At 39.7% G+C, this 20,354-nt stretch overlaps 2 protein-coding genes across 2 annotated transcripts in view; one reads left to right on the top strand and one right to left on the bottom strand.

Moving 5' to 3' along the window:
- The first annotated feature begins 964 nt into the window (after positions 1-964).
- Positions 965-6,638, top strand: LOC137657325 (bromodomain-containing protein DDB_G0280777-like). Its single transcript, XM_068391658.1, has 2 exons — positions 965-1,014; positions 5,573-6,638. Exons 1-2 carry the CDS (start codon positions 965-967, stop codon positions 6,636-6,638), a joined length of 1,116 nt encoding a protein of 371 aa, XP_068247759.1.
- Positions 6,639-6,650: 12 nt separating this feature from the next.
- SPARC (secreted protein, acidic, cysteine-rich) overlaps positions 6,651-20,354 on the bottom strand; it is a 92,819-nt gene continuing 79,115 nt past the window's right edge. The window contains exon 7 of the mRNA XM_068391659.1: positions 6,651-6,827. Within this exon, the coding sequence (XP_068247760.1) occupies positions 6,651-6,827 (177 nt within the window). The remainder of the gene's footprint in view (positions 6,828-20,354) is intronic.

Below are 20,354 nucleotides of genomic sequence, written 5' to 3' on the forward strand. Positions count from 1 at the left end.
CAGGTTATGGACCAACGAAGGCTCAACCGAGCCGGAGTCAATGAGCCATCCCCCGGTGGAAGTGTGTCGCAGCCCTGTGGTCCAATTCTACCCAACCGACGACTTCTCTCTCTCTCTCTCTCTCTCTCTCTCTCTCTCTCTGCCCCAATATTCGTCATTATCATCTTCTCTTTACCTCCACATTTTTTTTTTGCCATTAGTCTCATGAAGTCGTCGTGGGGGGAAATAAAAGAAAGTTGCAGAGCTGTTCGTATTATGGCTGTTTGAAGTAATATCATTTCTCTTTGGCTTTCTTTTCCTTCATTCATAGAGTTACCTTAATAGCAGTCCAGTATTTTATAAATGACAAGTGTATTTATATATTTCATGATATATATATATATATATATATACATCTATATATATATATATATATGTGTGTGTATATATATATATATATATGTTGTGTGTCTCTGTCTGTCTGTAATTATGTATAGATAGATATTTATAGATGTATATCTAAATATATATATATATATATATATATGAGAGAGAGAGAGTTTATTGTTATTGCATTGATATTAATTTTTCAGATACCACAATTGCTTTTACAACTCTAACATTGTATATGTGGAAAATCAGTAAGATTACCATATTTTTTACACGTATTTCCCAAGAAATTAATCAGTGGTCCTTATGAAAGTCATCAGCCCAGTCTGTCAAATATCAGATATATATATATATATATATATATATATAGCAATTCATCTTACTTATTTACACCTGGGTGTACTTTGGGTTAAGAACTGGGATGGAAGGCAGTCCCTGGCCAGTAAGGAGAGCAATTCAAATCAAGATTTTAGTTGGGCCAATAACTTTCTAAGTGTAGGTCTAATAGTGGCCCATAGCAGCTGATGGCAGCCATCAGAGTTCCCTAGGAAATGAGGGACAAGAAGCTTTTCAGCAATATTATTAGGGTGAGACGATGGTCTTGCCTATGCTCTCAAACTCGAACGAGCTACCTGCTGTCAAATGGTAAGGGGAAACCACGATGACTTTACAGGTGACCCCGCTGCAGAGGAATACCAAGGAATTGTAGGTAGTAGGTTGGCCAGGGCACCAGCCACCCGTTGAGATACTACCGCTAGAGAGTTATGGGGTCTTTTGACTGGCCAGACAGTACTACATTGGATCCTCCTTTCTGGTTACGGTTCATTTTCCCTTTGCCTACATACACACTGAATAGTCTGGCATATTCTTTACATATTCTCCTCTATCCTCATACACCTGACAACACAGATTACCAAACAATTCTTCATCACCCCAGGGGTTAACTACGGCAATGTAATTGTTCAGTGGCTACTTTCCTCTTGGTAAGGGTAGAAGAGACTCTTTAGCTATGGTAAGCAGCTCTTCTAGGAGGACACTCCAAAATCAAACCACTGTTCTCTAGTCTTGGGTAGTGCCATAGCCTCTGTACCATGGCCTTTCACTGTCTTGGGTTAGAGTTCTCTTGCTTGAGGGTACACTCGAGCACACTCTCCTATCTTATTTCTCTTCCTCTTGTTTTGTTAAAGTTTTTATAGTTTATATAGGAGATATTTATTATTGTTACTCTTCTTAGAATATTTTATTTTCCTTTTTTCCTTTCCGCACTGAGCTATTTTCCCTGTTGGAGCCCCTGGGCTTATAGCATACTGCTTTTCCAACTAGGGTTGTAGCTTGGTAAGTAATAATAATAATAATAATAATAATTAGTAAGTCTCAATGTTTCATTGTCTTTCCCCAGTGCAAGATTTATCGTTAGGAAAGCAAATGGAGCAATTGTCTAAAGGAAGCATTTCAAACGTTATAGATGCTATCTGAGCAAAGATCGGGCAGTAATTTTAGTCTTCTCGAAGCTTTTAAACGTTATAGATGTTGTATGAGCAAATATAAGGCTACTTTACCACTCACTTGTTTAAGCCCTCCAGTTGAGATGATGTGCCAAGGTGCGGCACTGGAAGCCAACGTTTGACAGTCAAGTGGTAAATAGTGTTCCTAGTCTTCCTTAGAAGGATATGACCACTCTATTAACAAAGATGTTACGCCTCCTTACACCCTCCACACACCATAGGCCAGTATAGAAGTTCAAACTCTTACAAAAGCCTGAATTAGACCAATGTAGAGAGATGTCCAGTTTGAATTATACAGATCAACCTAAATGAAGTCTCAGTTGGACCCAAGTAGAGAATGACACAGTGGAAGATTTTGTATTAAGTAAACATGAAAGGCAACTCATCTGATTTATCTGAAGTTAGAAGAATACTAAGATAAACCAAAGTGAAGAATCTTATTTGGTCTCAACATAAAGAGCTACTCAAGTGAAGTGTCTTAAGATAGACCGGCCTATGTAGAGATAGTCTTAAGATAGACTGGCCTATGTAGAGATAGTCTTAAGATAGACTGGCCTATGTAGAGATAGTCTTAAGATAGACCAGCCTATGTAGAGATAGTCTTAAGATAGACCAGCCTATGTAGAGATAGTCTTAAGATAGACCGGCCTATGTAGAGAGCAGCACAAGTAAAGAGTTTGTTAGGGATATTTGGACAGCAACCCAGATCTAAGTTAGACCAGTAAAGAGCTCAACCAGAGTAGAGAGTCTTGGTTTGACCAATTCAAGTGAAGAATCATAAGATCGAAATAAAACTGAATTATTCTCGGGTACTAGTTAATTGTAGGTTATTCTGCCCATAGGTGACTGTGATTCTGCTTCTTTGGACAGATTTCCTGGAAATAGGCAGGGTAATAGGTTGGCCAGGTCATGAGCCACCCGTTGAGATACTACTGCTAGTGAGTTATTGGGTCCTTTGGCTTGGGGGCTAAGACATACCGTCACAAAAGCCCCCGTCCAGGGAGAAGCCCTGGACAATCTATCAGAACTGAACTGAACTGTGTCCTTAGATTAGCCAGATGGTACTACATTGGATCCCTCTCTAGCTATGCCCTATTTTTATTTGCCTACACATACACCTAATAATCTGGCCTATTCTTTCCCCATTCTCCTCTGTCCAAACAACTTTTCTTCACCCAAGGGGTTAACTACTGCACTGTAATTGTTCACTGGCTACTTTCCACTGGGTAAGAGTAGAAGAGAATCTTTAGCAATGGTAAGCAGCTCCTCCAGAAGGACACTTCAAAATCAAACCAATGTTCTCTAGTCTTGGGCAGTGCCATAGCCTCTTTACAATGGTCTTCCACTGTCTTTGGTTAGAGTATTCTTGCTAGAGGATACACTCGGGCACACTATTCTATCTAATATCTCTTCCTCGTTTTGTTAAAGTTTTTATAGTTTATATAGGAAATATTTGTTTTAATGTTGTTACTGTTCTGAAAATATTGTTTCTTGTTTCCTTTCCTCACTGGGCTATCTTCCCTGTTGGGGCCCCTGGGCTTATAGCATCCTGCTTTTCCTACTATGGTTGTAGCTTAACAAGTAATAATGGTAATAATAATAACAATAATAATAATAATAATAATAGTCTTGGGAAGTGATATGTCTCTTTACGATGGTTTTCCACTGTATTGGGTTAATAATAATAATAATAATAATAATAATAATAATAATAATAATAATAATAATAATAATAATAATAATAATAATGTGAAAAGAAGACAGTGTTGCTTCCTCAGCAGATTACGAGGTACAATTTTAGCTAGGTACCAGAAACGAACGTGTACGGAGAAAGTCTTAAGTACAGATGTTGAATTGTTTACCTTCAACTATTGAGTATTTCGTCATCTTTTTTCTCTATTGTTGTGTTCTGATATGATAGATCTCTTCTATGAACGCTTTCTGGACTGGTGCATTATTATTATTATTATTATTATTATTATTATTATTTGCTAAGCTACTACCCTAGTTGGAAAAGCAGGATGCTATAAGCCCAAGGACATCAACAAGGGAAAATAGCCCAGAGAGGAAAGGAAACAAAGAAATAAATAAACTAAGAGACAAGTAATGAATTATTATTATTATTATTATTTTATTTGCTAAGCTACTACCCTAGTTGGAAAAGCAGGATGCTATAAGCCCAAGGACATCATCAGGGAAAATAGCCCAGAGAGGAAAGGAAATAAAGAAATAAATAAACTACGAAACAAGTAATGAATTATTATTATTATTATTATTATTATTATTATTATCATTATTATTATTATTATTTGCTAATCTACTACCCTAGTTGGAAAAGCAGGATGCTATAAGCCCAAGGACATCATCAGGGAAAATAGCCCAGAGAGGAAAGGAAATAAAGAAATAAATAAACTACGAGACAAGTAATGAATTATTATTATTATTATTATTATTATTATTATTATTATTATTACTTACTAAGTTACAACCCTAGTTGGAAAAGTAGGATGCTATAAGCCCAAGGACATCAACATGGGAAAATAGCCCAGCGAGGAAAGGAAACAGGGAAATAAATAAACTACAAGAAAAGTAATGAACAAGAGAACTCTAACCCAAGACAGTATAAGACCATGGTGCAGAGGCTATGGCACTACCCAAGACCAGAGAACAATGGTTTGATTTTGGAGTGTTCTTCTCTCCTAGGAGAGCTGCTTACCATAGCTAAAGAGTCTTTTCTACCCTTACCAAGAGGAAAAAGCCACTGAACAATTACAGTGTAGTAGTTAACCCCTTTAGCGAAGAAGAATAGTTTGGTAATCTCAGTGTCGTCAGGTGTACAAGGACAGAGGACAATACGTAAAGAATATGCCAGACTATTCGGTGTATGTGGAGGCAAAAAGGAAAATGAGCTGTAACCAGAGGGAAGGATCCAATGTAGTAGTGTCTGGCCAGTATGTATGTATGTATATATATATATATATATATATATATATATATATAAATATATATATATGCAGTATATATATATATATATATATGCAGTATATATATATATATATATATATATATATATATATATATATAAATATATATATATATATATATATATAAATATATATATATATATATATGTAGATATATATATAAATATAAATATATATATATATATATAGATATAATATATATATATATATATATAAATATATATATATATATATATATATATATATATATATATATATATATATATATATATATATATAGTATATATATATATATATAGATAGATATATATATAAATTATATATGTGTGTATATATATATATATATATATGTGTGTGTGTGTGTGTGTGTGTGTGTCTAATATTGTAGCATAAAATACGAAATATATAACTCCAATCAATCTATCATACACTAAGTGAGAAAAAAACACACATATATATATATTTATGTATATATTGATAAAACCTCCATCCTTGCAACAAGACTGCAACTTGCAACTTGCAGCTTTGTTGCTCATTACTGGGCGTCAACGACCGCTGTGGATTCTCGTTAGTCGCCGAATGAATCAACGAGCTTCAGAATCCTGCCTTTTTTTTTTTTTTTTTTTTTTTTTTTTTTTTTTTTTTTACGTGCGTGCGTGCGTGCGTACGATGAGGTGTATTTCCCCCCTGGCTTATATGATTCTTGGCTCGAAGGGAAGTGGAATCGGTGGAACTTCCGAAGTTTGAGTCTGTTCAACTTCAGAAGTTTGAATGTGTTCAACTTCAGAATTTTGAGTCTGTGGAACCTCAGAATTTTGAGTCTGTTCAACTTCAGAATTTTAAATCTGTGGAACTTCAGAAGTTTGAGTCTGTGCAACTTCGGAATGTTGAGTCTGCTCTACTTCAGAAGTTTGAATGTGTTCAACTTCAGAATCTTGAGTGTGTGGAACCTCAGAATTTTGAGTCTGTTCAACTTCAGAATTTTAAATCTGTGGAACTTCAGAAGTTTGAGTCTGTGCAACTTCAGAAGTTTGAATGTGTTCATCTTCAGAATCTTGAGTCTGTGGAACCTCAGAATTTTGAGTCTGTTCAACTTCAGAATTTTAAATCTGTGGAACTTCAGAAGTTTGAGTCTGTTCAACTTCAGAAGTTTGAATGTGTTCATCTTCAGAATCTTGAGTCTGTGGAACCTCAGAATTTTGAGTCTGTTCAACTTCAGAATTTTAAATCTGTGGAACTTCAGAAGTTTGAGTCTGTGCAACTTCGGAATGTTGAGTCTGCTCTACTTCAGAAGTTTGAATGTGTTCAACTTCAGAATCTTGAGTCTGTGGAACCTCAGAATTTTGAGTCTGTTCAACTTCAGAATTTTAAATCTGTGGAACTTCAGAAGTTTGAGTCTGTGCAACTTCGGAATGTTGAGTCTGCTCTACTTCAGAAGTTTGAATGTGTTCAACTTCAGAATCTTGAGTGTGTGGAACCTCAGAATTTTGAGTCTGTTCAACTTCAGAAGTTTGAATGTGTTCAACTTCAGAAGTTTGAATGTGTTCAACTTCAGAAGTTTGAATGTGTTCAATTTCAGAAGTTTCAATGTGTTCAACTTCAGAAGTTTGAATGTGTTCAACTTCAGAAGTTTGAGTCTGCTCAACTTCAGAAGTTTCAATGTGTTCAACTTCAGAAGTTTGAATATGTTGAGCTTCAGAAGTTTGAATGTGTTGAGCTTCAGAAGTTTAAGTCTGTGCAACTTCGGAATGTTGAGTCTGTTCAACTTCAGAAGTTTTGAATGTGTGAAACTTCAGAAGTTTGAGTCTTCAACTTCCGAATTTTGAATCGGTGGAACTTCACAAGTTTGATTCTGTAAAACTTCAGAAGTTTGAGTCTTCAACTTCAGAATTTTGATTCGGTGGAGTTTCAGAAGTTTGAATCTGTGCAACTTCAGAAGTTTTAACTTGTCAACTTCAGAAGCTTGAATCTGTGCAACATCAGAAGTTTTAATTTTTGCAACTTCAGAAATTTGAATCTTTGCAACTTCAGAAGTTTGAATTTTTGCAACTTCAGAAGCGTAAATCTGTGCTAATTCAGAAGTTCGAATTTGTGCAACTTCAGAAGTTTAAATCTGTGCAACTTCAGAAGTTTTAATTTTTGCAACTTCAGAATTTTGAATCGATGGAACTTGCGAACTTCAGAATTTTAAACCTGTGCAACTTCAGAATTATGAATTTGTGAAACTTCATAAGCTCAAACTTCTTGCAAAGGTTTTTACGTTGAACAGATTAATACCAATGTTTTCATAGTTTGCATAAGAACAGATCTATTTCAACGTTGTTACTGGTCTTAAAATATAGAATAATTTTTATCCATTACTTATATTTCCATCTTTTATGAAGTGCGAAGTAGGAGATGATGAATGGAGAAGTATTGAATTAAAAGTTCGATATAGAGACGACTGGCGAAATCTAACTGAGGCCCTTTGCGTCTGTTTTGACGTTGTTACTGTTTTCAGAATGATTTATTGTTAATTTGTTCTCATCATTTATTTATTTCCTTATTTCCTTTCCTCACTGGGCTACTTTTCCCTATTGGAGCCCTTGGGCTTATAGCATCTTGCTTTTCCAACTAGGGTTGTAGCTTGGCTATTGATAATAATAATAATAATAATAGGCGGAGGAGGAGATGATGATGATCTGAAAATAATAAGCATCTCCTAACTCAAACGCCTTAGTTCCTTTGATCGCTGCAACCTTACCATCCTTGTGAGCTAAGAATGGGAGTGTTGGGGGGAGGGGGGCATTAGATATATCTGCTGAGTCAACAGCAGCCCTTGCCTGGCCCTCCTTGATCCTAGCCTGGGTGGTGAGGTGGCTTGGGCGCTGATCATATGTGTATATGGTCAGTCTCTAGGGCATTGTCCTGCTTGATAGGGCAATGTCACTGTCCCTTGTCTCTGTCATTTATGAGCGGCCTTTAAACCTTTAGTTGCTGGCGCTCAAGTTAATAGAATTCTTCTTCTCCAAAAGGTAGCATGAAATTAAACGGTGATACGGTGCAGTCTCTAGGGCATTGTCCTGCTTGATAGGGCAATGTTACTGTCCCTTGTCTCTGCTATTCATGAGCAGCATTTAAACCCTTAATTTCTGGCGCTCCAGTTAATAGAATTCTTCTACTCCAAAGCAGGACAATGCCCTAGAGACTGCACCGTATCACCGTTCAATTTCATGCTACCCTTTGGAGTAGAATTCTATTAACTGGAGCGCCAGAAATTAAAGGTTTAAAGGCCACTCATTGAACGGTGATACGGTGCAGTCTCTAGGGCATTGTCCTGCTTGATAGGGCAATGCCACTGTCCCTTGCCTCTGCCATTCATGAGCGGCCTTTAAACCTTTAATTTCTGGCGCTCCAGTTAATAAAATTCTCCTGCTCCAAAAGGTAGAACGAAATTGAACGGTGATACGGTGCAGTCTCTAGGGCATTGTCCTGCTTGATTGGGCTATGTTACTGTCCATTGTCTCTGCCATTCATGAGTGGCCTTTAAACCTTCAAACCTTTAGTTGCTGGCGTTCCAGTTAATAAAAATCTGCTCCAAAAGGTAGCACGAAATTGAACGGTGATACGGTGCAGTCTCTAGGGCATTGTCCTGCTTGATAGGGCTATGTTACTGTCCATTGTCTCTGCCATTCATGAGTGGCCTTTAAACCTTCAAACCTTTAGTTGCTGGCGTTCCAGTTAATAAAAATCTGCTCCAAAAGGTAGCACGAAATTGAACGGTGATACGGTGCAGTCTCTAGGGCATTGTCCTGCTTGATTGGGCTATGTTACTGTCCATTGTCTCTGCCATTCATGAGCGGCCTTTAAACCCTTAATTTCTGGCGCTCCAGTTAATAAAATTCTTCTGCTCCAGAAGCAACACGAAATTGAACGGTGATACGGTGCAGTCTCTAGGGCATTGTCCTGCTTGATAGGGCAATGTCACTGTCCCTTGTCTCTGCCATTCATGAGCGACCTTTAAACCTTTAAACCTTTAGTTGCTGGCGTTCCAGTTAATAAAAATCTGCTCCAAAAGGTAGCACGAAATTGAACGGTGATACGGTGCAGTCTCTAGGGCATTGTCCTGCTTGATAGGGCAATGTCACTGTCCCTTGCCTCTGCTATTCATGAGCGGCCTTTAAACCTTTAAACCTTTAGTTGCTGGCGTTCCAGTTAATAAAAATCTGCTCCAAAAGGTAGCATAAAATTAAACGGTGATACGGTGCAGTCTCTAGGGCATTGTCCTGCTTGATAGGGCAATGCCACTGTCCCTTGTCTCTGCTATTCATGAGCGGCCTTTAAACCTTTAATTTCTGGCGTTCCAGTTAATAAAATTCTCCTGCTCCAGAAGCAACACGAAATTGAACGGTGATACGGTGCAGTCTCTAGGGCATTGTCCTGCTTGATAGGGCAATGTCACTGTCCCTTGCCTCTGTCATTCATGAGCGGCCTTTAAACCTTTAAACCTTTAGTTGCTGGCGTTCCAGTTAATAAAAATCTGCTCCAAAAGGTAGCACGAAATTGAACGGTGATACGGTGCAGTCTCTAGGGCATTGTCCTGCTTGATAGGGCAATGTCACTGTCCCTTGCCTCTGTCATTCATGAGCGGCCTTTAAACCTTTAATTTCTGGCGCTCCAGTTAATAAAATTCTCCTGCTCCAGAAGCAACACGAAATTGAACGGTGATCCTCGCATTGTATAATATAGAGTAGGTTGTTTCGAACCGTACAAAGTCCTCTGAGGCTCTGACCCCATTCGCTAGCCACCACTAGCTTCCTCCACCCACGCCAGACAGCGTGACCTGTCTCGGCCTAGCAAAACGGAGCATCTTAGCGAGTGGGGACAGGGAGAGCGTAACCTATTAACCATCTCTTTGTTCTCATGGCTTTCGATTCTTCATTTACCTCCGCCAACGAGGTTGAAAGGAGGTTGTGTTTTCGCCCGTTAGTGTGTTTGTGAACAACTTCCTGACCACAATTTTAATTGTAGAGTAATGGAACTTGCAGGGATTAACTATTGTGTAACAAGCTGGAAATGGTTGAATCTTGGAAGGTCAAGGTCACGGTCAAGCAAAATATCCAATTCACGTAATCAGCCATATGTTTGGACATCGTTGTCACAGAGACTTCAAACTCGGTTCATGTTTGCGTGTATGAAAATCCACGCCAATTAATGCATGTTTAGGTCAAAGGTCAAGGTCGAGCAAAAACTCGAGAAATAAGCGGCCCTTTTTTTTTTTTTTTTTTTTTTTTTTTTTTTTTTTTTTGTACCGATGAATTATTAACATGAGATACTTCTATGTTTTAAATGTTAGTTTTTAGTTGGTATTTTGGTACTGCATTAAGTCATTTCAGCTTTTCTTTTGGTACTGTTTTGTGTGGCGATATTATTTGCAATGTTAAATATATTAAAAAGTATTGATTATTGTATTATTCATAAAGTGTATTTTATGTAAAAATGCATTTAACGTATTTTGATATGTCTATTTACACTAAAAAATGCAAAATTGTTACTTAATAAGTTAGAAAATTTATATATATTTTCTTTACATTTACAAAGTATATAAAGTATGTAAAGTATATAAAGTATATAAACTGTAATTTACTCTACAAACCACTATATTAACACTTGTTCTATTAACAAACCTTCAGTAATATAACATGTAAGCATTCATGGAATACAATCTATAATATGTAGAAAATTTATTCAAATGAACCAATGCATAAAAGAAATATTGAATATTTGCAAAAAAATTGAATTATAACCAAAAATGAAGTGGTGCAACATATATTTACCAACTGAAAACTAATATTTAAAAATATATAAACCACCTTCTTTAAGAGCTGGGTTCTCTACCCACTGCATGCGAACTCGGAGAGCAACAAATAAAAACAAAACTCGTTTGAATGGAGAAAGAGAAAAAAAAATGTCGAGTTCTTTGACCATAGTATGCTTGAAGACAAACTGAGGCAGAGAGAGAGAGAGAGAGAGAGAGAGAGAGAGAGAGAGAGAGAGAGAGAGAGAGTAATAATCAAATGATAATAAAACGCAGTAAATAAAGGAATGTTTAAAAGGTGACAAAGTTTTGTAAGGATGAGAGAGAGAGAGAGAGAGAGAGAGAGAGAGAGAGTAATAATGAAATGATAATAATACGCAGTAAAGGAAGGAATGTTTAAAAGGTGACAAAGTTTGATAAGGATGAGAGAGAGAGAGAGAGAGAGAGAGAGAGAGTAATAATCAAATGATAATAATACGCAGTAAAGGAAGGAATATTTAAAAGGTGACAAAGTTTGATAAGGATGAGAGAGAGAGAGAGAGAGAGAGAGAGAGAGAGAGAGATAAGCAAATGATAATAAAAATCATTAATGAAGGAATGTATAGGGTGACAAAGTTTGATAAGGATGCAAAAACATTATGAAAGAGCTTATGTGAATATATGTTAGAGAGAGAGAGAGAGAGAGAGAGAGAGAGAGAGAGAGAGAGAGAGATAAGCAAATGATAATAAAAATCACTAATGAAGGAATGTATAGGGTGACAAAGTTTGATAAGGATGCAAAAACATTATGAAAGAGCTTATGTGAATATATGTTAGAAAGAGAGAGAGAGAGAGAGAGAGAGAGAGAGAGAGAGAGAGAAGGGGGGGGGAGGGGGGGGTGTTAGTCTCGTTTTGGGCTTGGCCCGGAATCTTCTTTTGGATCTAGACCTTATATAATGAGTAAGATAAAAACAGGGGATAATACTCGGTCTACAGTTTCAAAGATGCTTTGTTAAAGTCTTCGTGTTTGTGGCTGATTTGTTTATTTATTTCCCATTGTTTAGTATTTCAAACTTTCAACTCGGCTCCTTAAGGCACTAGAAGAGTTGGAAGATCCAGGCCTACATGGCTGAGGACTACGAAGCTTGAAGTGGGAGATGATGGATGGAGAAGTATTGATTTAAAAGCTCAAGATACTGAGACGACTGGCGAAATCTAACCGAGGCCCTTTGCGTCAATAGACCTAGATGATGATGAATATAACCAGCCCATGTGGTACAGAAGTTGGGTCACGCTTGCTAGGTCGTGGATTGTTCCTGGGCTACCACCCTCGATTCCAAAGGGGGGTCGTGGGAGTGTAAAGTGATATATCATCATTAGTCGTTTCTAGTCCACTGCAGGACGAAGGCCTCAGACATGTTCTACCCACTCGTGTCGGTTTATGGCCTTCCCATGCTAGTCCTGTACCCGTAGATTTTCTCCGTTCGTCAGTCCATCGTCTTCTCTAATTTCACCTGCTTCTTGTGTGATCTTTAGGAACCCATTCTCGTATTCTTCATGTCCATTTATAATCTGTAATTATGTGTATATATATATATATATATATATATATCATTGTAAAACCATCAATATACTTTCTATAATCCAGTAAAAAAAATCCTTAATTTATTTTCAAACTTGAGAACACTCACACACACATACATACAGTATATATATATATATATATAATATTTATATATATATGTGTGTGTGTGTGTGTGTGTGTTTGTTTGTTTATATATGGTTGTAAAATCATTATACTCTTTATAATCCAATCAAACATCCCTAATTTCTTTCCAAACTGAAGAATATTGATGAGAGAGAGAGAGAGAGAGAGAGAGAGAGAGAGAGCAAACCAAACCAAACCAAACCCCCTTTTAAAACCAAAACAAGATGGACTCTCCAACTTGTTTCCGGAATGATGTGGGAGTGCCGCAGAACTCGTATTGTTGATACCTTGCTCTGCAACTAGAGAGGAGCATTAACGGTTAAGCCGTTCTTGCCTTATTGGGACTTTGTGTGTGCTAATCATTTACCTTCTGAGAGGAAGAGGGCGCTCAATTGCATTGCTTGCATAACTAATAAGATCTGTACTGTAATGAAGTTAATGGGTTAGGTTTATGAAGCTACGGAAGTATAGTGTGTGTTCCTGGGTTAGATCTAGGTCTATAAACTTATAGAAGTTTAGTGTGTGTCCCGGGTTAGGTCTATGAAGTTATGGAAGTATAGAGTCTGTTCCTGGGTTAGGTCTATGAAGTTATGGAAGTAGAGTGTGTCCTGGGTTAGGTCTATGAAGCTACGGAAGTATAGAGTCTGTTCCTGGGTTAGGTCTATGAAGTTACGGAAGTATAGAGTCTGTTCCTGGGTTAGGTCTATGAAGTTATGGAAGTATAGAGTCTGTTCCTGGGTTAGGTCTATGAAGTTATGGAAGTATAGAGTCGGTTCCTGGGTTAGGTCTATGAAGCTACGGAAGTTTAGAGTGTGTGTGTCCTGGGTTAGGTCTATGAAGCTACGGAAGTATAGAGTGTGTGGGTCCCTGGGTTAGGTCTATGAAGCTACGGAAGTATAGAGTGTGTGGGTCCCCTGGGTTAGGTCTATGAAGCTACGGAAGTATAGACTGTGTGTGTCCCTGGGTTAGGTCTATGAAGCTACGGAAGTATAGAGTGTGTGTGTCCTGGGTTAGGTCTTTGAAGCTACGGAAGTATAGAGTGTGTGTGTCCTGGGTTAGGTCTATGAAGCTACGGAAGTATAGAGTGTGTGGGTCCCTGGGTTAGGTCTATGAAGCTACGGAAGTATAGACTGTGTGTGTCCCTGGGTTAGGTCTATGAAGCTACGGAAGTATAGACTGTGTGTGTCCCTGGGTTAGGTCTATGAAGCTACGGAAGTATAGACTGTGTGTGTCCCTGGGTTAGGTCTATGAAGCTACGGAAGTATAGACTGTGTGTGTCCCTGGGTTAGGTCTATGAAGCTACGGAAGTATAGAGTGTGTGGGGTCCCTGGGTTAGGTCTATGAAGCTACGGAAGTATAGAGTGTGTGGGTCCCCTGGGTTAGGTCTATGAAGCTACGGAAGTATAGACTGTGTGTGTCCCTGGGTTAGGTCTATGAAGCTACGGAAGTATAGACTGTGTGTGTCCCTGGGTTAGGTCTATGAAGCTACGGAAGTATAGACTGTGTGTGTCCCTGGGTTAGGTCTATGAAGCTACGGAAGTATAGAGTGTGTGGGTCCCTGGGTTAGGTCTATGAAGCTACGGAAGTATAGAGTGTGTGGGTCCCTGGGTTAGGTCTTTGAAGCTACGGAAGTATAGAGTCTGTTCCTGGGTTAGGTCTATGAAGTTATGGAAGTATAGAGTCTGTTCCTGGGTTAGGTCTATGAAGTTATGGAAGTATAGAGTCTGTTCCTGGGTTAGGTCTATGAAGCTACGGAAGTTTAGAGTGTGTGTGTCCTGGGTTAGGTCTATGAAGCTACGGAAGTATAGAGTGTGTGGGTCCCTGGGTTAGGTCTATGAAGCTACGGAAGTATAGAGTGTGTGGGTCCCCTGGGGTTAGGTCTTTGAAGCTACGGAAGTATAGAGTCTGTTCCTGGGTTAGGTCTATGAAGTTATGGAAGTATAGAGTCTGTTCCTGGGTTAGGTCTATGAAGTTATGGAAGTATAGAGTCTGTTCCTGGGTTAGGTCTATGAAGCTACGGAAGTTTAGAGTGTGTGTGTCCTGGGTTAGGTCTATGAAGCTACGGAAGTATAGAGTGTGTGGGTCCCTGGGTTAGGTCTATGAAGCTACGGAAGTATAGAGTGTGTGGGTCCCTGGGTTAGGTCTATGAAGCTACAGAAGTATAGACTGTGTGTGGGTCCTTGGGTTAGGTCTATGAAGCTACGGAAGTATAGAGTGTGTGGGTCCCTGGGTTAGGTCTATGAAGCTACGGAAGTATAGAGTGTGTGTGTCCGTGGGTTAGGTCTATGAAGCTACAGAAGTATAGAGTGTGTGTGTCCCTGGGTTAGGTCTATGAAGCTACGGAAGTATAGAGTCTGTTCCTGGGTTAGGTCTATGAAGTTATGGAAGTATAGAGTCTGTTCCTGGGTTAGGTCTATGAAGTTATGGAAGTATAGAGTCTGTTCCTGGGTTAGGTCTATGAAGCTACGGAAGTTTAGAGTGTGTGTGTCCTGGGTTAGGTCTATGAAGCTACGGAAGTATAGAGTGTGTGGGTCCCTGGGTTAGGTCTATGAAGCTACGGAAGTATAGAGTGTGTGGGTCCCTGGGTTAGGTCTATGAAGCTACGGAAGTATAGACTGTGTGTGTCCCTGGGTTAGGTCTATGAAGATACGGAAGTATAGAGTGTGTGTGTCTGGGTTAGGTCTTTGAAGCTACGAAAGTATAGTGTGTGTGTGTCCTGGGTTAGGTCTATGAAGCTACGGAAGTATAGAGTGTGTGGGTCCCTGGGTTAGGTCTATGAAGCTACGGAAATATAGACTGTGTGGGTCCCTGGGTTAAATCTATGAAGCTACGGAAGTATAGACTGTGTGTGTCCCTGGGTTAGGTCTATGAAGCTACGGAAGTATAGAGTGTGTGTGTCCCTGGGTTAGGTCTATGAAGCTACGGAAGTATAGAGTGTGTGGGTCCCTGGGTTAGGTCTTTGAAGCTACGGAAGTATAGTGTGTGTGGGTCCCTGGGTTAGGTCTTTGAAGCTACGGAAGTATAGAGTGTGTGGGTCCCTGGGTTAGGTCTATGAAGCTACGGAAGTATAGACTGTGTGGGTCCCTGGGTTAGGTCTTTGAAGCTACGGAAGTATAGACTGTGTGTGTCCCTGGGTTAGGTCTATGAAGCTACGGAAGTATAGAGTGTGTGGGTCCCTGGGTTAGGTCTTTGAAGCTACGGAAGTATAGAGTGTGTGGGTCCCTGGGTTAGGTCTTTGAAGCTACGGAAGTATAGAGTGTGTGGGTCCCTGGGTTAGGTCTTTGAAGCTACGGAAGTATAGAGTGTGTGGGTCCCTGGGTTAGGTCTATGAAGCTACGGAAGTATAGAGTGTGTGTGTCCCTGGGTTAGGTCTATGAAGCTACGGAAGTATAGTGTGGTGTGTGTCCTTGGGTTAGGTCTATGAAGCTACGGAAATATAGAGTGTGTGGGTTCCTGGGTTAGGTCTTTGAAGCTACGGAAGTATAGTGTGTGTGGGTTCCTGGGTTAGGTCTATGAAGCTACGGAAGTATAGAGTGTGTGTGTGTTCCTGGGTTAGGTCTATGAAGCTACGGAAGTATAGAGTGTGTGTGTCCCTGGGTTAGGTCTATGAAGCTACGGAAGTATAGAGTGTGTGGGTCCCTGGGTTAGTTCTATGAAGTTACGGAAGTATAGACTGTGTGTGTCCCTGGGTTAGGTCTTTGAAGCTACGGAAGTATAGTGTGTGTGGGTTCCTGGGTTAGGTCTTTGAAGCTACGGAAGTATAGAGTGTGTGTGTGTCCCTGGGTTAGGTCTTTGAAGCTACGGAAGTATAGTGTGTGTGTGTTCCTGGGTTAGGTCTTTGAAGCTACGGAAGTATAGTGTGTGTGGGTTCCTGGGTTAGGTCTATGAAGCTACGGAAGTATAGAGTGTGTGTGTTCCTGGGTTAGGTCTTTGAAGCTACGGAAGTATAGAGTGTGTGTGTGTGTTCCTGGGTTAGGTCTTTGAAGCTACGGAAGTATAGTGTGTGTGTGTTCCTGGGTTAGGTCTTTGAAGCTACGGAAGTATAGTGTGTGTGGGTTCCTGGGTTAGGTCTATGAAGCTACGGAAGTATAGAGTGTGTGTGTTCCTGGGTTAGGTCTTTGAAGCTACGGAAGTATAGAGTGTGTGTGTGTTCCTGGGTTAGGTTTTTGAAGCTACGGAAGTATAGTGTGTGTGTGTTCCTGGGTTAGGTCTATGAAGCTACGGAAGTATAGAGTGTGTGTGTTCCTGGGTTAGGTTTTTGAAGCTACGGAAGTATAGAGTGTGTGTGTGTTCCTGGGTTAGGTCTATGAAGCTACGGAAGTATAGAGTGTGTGTGTTCCTGGGTTAGGTCTTTGAAGCTACGGAAGTATAGAGTGTGTGTGTGTTCCTGGGTTAGGTCTTTGAAGCTACGGAAGTATAGTGTGTGTGGGTTCCTGGGTTAGGTCTATGAAGCTACGGAAGTATAGTGTGTGTGGGTTCCTGGGTTAGGTCTTTGAAGCTACGGAAGTATAGAGTGTGTGTGTGTTCCTGGGTTAGGTCTTTGAAGCTACGGAAGTATAGTGTGTGTGTGTTCCTGGGTTAGGTCTTTGAAGCTACGGAAGTATAGTGTGTGTGGGTTCCTGGGTTAGGTCTATGAAGCTACGGAAGTATAGAGTGGGTGTGTTCCTGGGGTTAGGTCTTTGAAGCTACGGAAGTATAGAGTGTGTGTGTGTTCCTGGGTTAGGTCTTTGAAGCTACGGAAGTATAGTGTGTGTGTGTTCCTGGGTTAGGTCTTTGAAGCTATGGAAGTATAGTGTGTGTGGGTTCCTGGGTTAGGTCTATGAAGCTACGGAAGTATAGAGTGTGTGTGTTCCTGGGTTAGGTCTTTGAAGCTACGGAAGTATAGAGTGTGTGTGTGTTCCTGGGTTAGGTTTTTGAAGCTACGGAAGTATAGTGTGTGTGTGTTCCTGGGTTAGGTCTATGAAGCTACGGAAGTATAGAGTGTGTGTGTTCCTGGGTTAGGTTTTTGAAGCTACGGAAGTATAGAGTGTGTGTGTGTTCCTGGGTTAGGTTTTTGAAGCTACGGAAGTATAGAGTGTGTGGGTCCCTGGGTTAGGGTCTATGAAGCTACGGAAGTATAGAGTGTGTGTGTTCCTGGGTTAGGTTTTTGAAGCTACGGAAGTATAGAGTGTGTGTGTGTTCCTGGGTTAGGTTTTTTGAAGCTACGGAAGTATAGAGTGTGTGGGTCCCTGGGTTAGGTCTTTGAAGCTACGGAAGTATAGAGTGTGTGTGTGTTCCTGGGTTAGGTTTTTGAAGCTACGGAAGTATAGAGTGTGTGGGTCCCTGGGTTAGGTTTTTGAAGCTACGGAAGTATAGAGTGTGTGTGTGTTCCTGGGTTAGGTTTTTGAAGCTACGGAAGTATAGAGTGTGTGGGTCCCTGGGTTAGGTCTTTGAAGCTACGGAAGTATAGAGTGTGTGTGTGTTCCTGGGTTAGGTTTTTGAAGCTATGGAAGTATAGTGTGTGTGTGTTCCTGGGTTAGGTCTATGAAGCTACGGAAGTATAGAGTGTGTGTGTTCCTGGGTTAGGTTTTTGAAGCTACGGAAGTATAGAGTGTGTGTGTGTTCCTGGGTTAGGTTTTTGAAGCTACGGAAGTATAGAGTCTGTTCCTGGGTTAGGTCTATGAAGCTACGGAAGTATAGAGTCTGTTCCTGGGTTAGGTCTATGAAGCTACGGAAGTATAGAGTCTGTTCCTGGGTTAGGGTCTATGAAGCTACGGAAGTATAGAGTCTGTTCCTGGGTTAGGTCTATGAAGCTATGGAAGTATAGAGTCTGTTCCTGGGTTAGGTCTATGAAGCTACGGAAGTATAGGTTGTGTCCTGGGTTAGGTCTATGAAGTTATAGATATCAGACATCCAGTTGTAGGCTGATGATTCACTGGCTGTTATTGTAATTAACACGAAATTATGTTAATAAGTTAATGGAAGTAACAGTAGTTTGTCCCAGGCTTAGGTCTATAGCTATAGATATGAAATGCTCATATGTAGGTCTGTGATTTTCTCTCATTTTAATATGAAATTCACGAGGAACATTAATGAAAATTAATTAGATAATGCATCTATTATATGGTAATATATCTGAGGTCAAACGTTAAAATCCCCATCCCTTTAACAGAAAATAGCATTAGTTGTTACTATAATGCTGGCTAGTTCGTTCTGTCTTTTGATGCCACCACGAAGGTTCTGATTTTTTTCTAGATGTCAACGGCCTCGTAGCTTAGCCAAGCGCCCGAGTATCTATTTGTGCACGCAAAAGGCACTGTTATAGTTGCCTCGAAATTATGATGAAAATAGATTACATCGCTGTTACTTATTATTATTATTATTATTATTATTATTATTATTATTATTATCCAAGCTACAACCCTAATTGGAAATGCAAGATGCTATAAGCCCAAGGGCTCCAATAGGGAAAAATAGCCCAGTGAGGAAAGGAAATAAATAACTGAAGAGAATAAATTAACAATAAATCATTCTTAAAAAAGTAACAACGTCATAACAGATATGTCATATATAAACTATTAACAACGTCAAAAACAAATATGTCATATATAAACTATAAAAAGACTCATGTCCGCCTGGTCAACAAAAAAGGCATTTGCTCCAACTTTGAACTTTTGAAATTCTACTGATTCAACAACCCGATTAGGAAGATCATTCCACAACTTGGTCACAGCTGGAATAAAACTTCTAGAGTACTGCGTAGTATTGAGTCTTATGATGGAAAAGGCCTGGCTATTCAGTTGATTGATTTATCTACTTTTTCATTTTTTGCTTTGATGCCCCTGATAGGTACGTGCGTACTGATTTCTGTCTTAGTATTTGGTTTCAATGTTTAAACTTAGTTAATGTATTTAATGTAATTTCAGCCTACGCGGTGACCTCAAGTCAATGCTTTAAGATGTTAATAGCAAAATTAATTTGTTTAGTACACTCGGCACTAGAAGAGTTGGACGACCCAGGCCTACATGGCTGAGGATTATGAAGCCTGAAGGAGGAGACGACGATTTGAGACATTGAATTAAAAACTCAAGATAGAGATGACTGGCGATAACCGAGGCCCTTTGCGTCAATAGGCGTAGGAGGGGCAGGGACAATGCCCTAGAGAATGGCCATATAATTATACAAGCTAGGACCAGGGAGGGTCTGGTAATGGCTGTTAATGACTCAGCACGTTGACCTCTAGGCTCCCCTAGATTCCCCATCCATAGCTCACAAGGATGGTGAGGTTACAGAGACTGCAAGGAACTATCGTGCTTGAGCGGGACTCGAACTCCAGTTCAGTATATAGTCTGGAAGGGGAGCTTCCAATAGGCTGGCGTAACCTAAATGATTTCAGTGTATTTTGGCTCCAATATTTTCGCATAATATCTTTTTTCAGATTAGGCCTACTTGTAGGCTTAGTCTAATTCAGGACATAGCCTATAGCTCGTCCCATCAGCTGATTGATTGATTGATTGATTTGAGGTTTTCTGGCGTCCTGACATCTAAGGTCATTGACGCCGTCAGTATTTTGAGAGAGAGAGAGAGAGAGAGAGAGAGAGAGAGAGAGAGACCTTAGCATGTTTTGACGCTGTTACTGTTTTTAGAATGATCTATTGTTAATTTATTCTCATTATTTATTTATTTCCTTATTTCCTTTCCTCACTGGGCTATTTTTCCCTGTTGGAGACCTTGGGCTTATAGCATCTTCCTTTCCCAACTAGGGTTGTAGCTTGGCTAATAATAATAATAATAATAATAATAATAATAATAATAATAATAAAGGATTTATGTATCGCCATGATCAGAAAAGCTGTCCTTGGCTGTGATTATCAGGGCCACCCATTACTAGGTTAGTTTGCTGTGAGCAATCAGACGAAAATCTCCCACCATCACCAATCCGCACTGATCAGCGTGGTGATGAAAACTGGCCAAACCCCCGGGCATGAATCAAGTCATGTCTGAGGCCTTTGTCCTACAGCGGAATAAAAAAG

Source organism: Palaemon carinicauda, chromosome 18 (genome assembly GCF_036898095.1).
Source record: "Palaemon carinicauda isolate YSFRI2023 chromosome 18, ASM3689809v2, whole genome shotgun sequence".
In the NCBI taxonomy this organism is placed as follows: domain Eukaryota; kingdom Metazoa; phylum Arthropoda; class Malacostraca; order Decapoda; family Palaemonidae; genus Palaemon; species Palaemon carinicauda.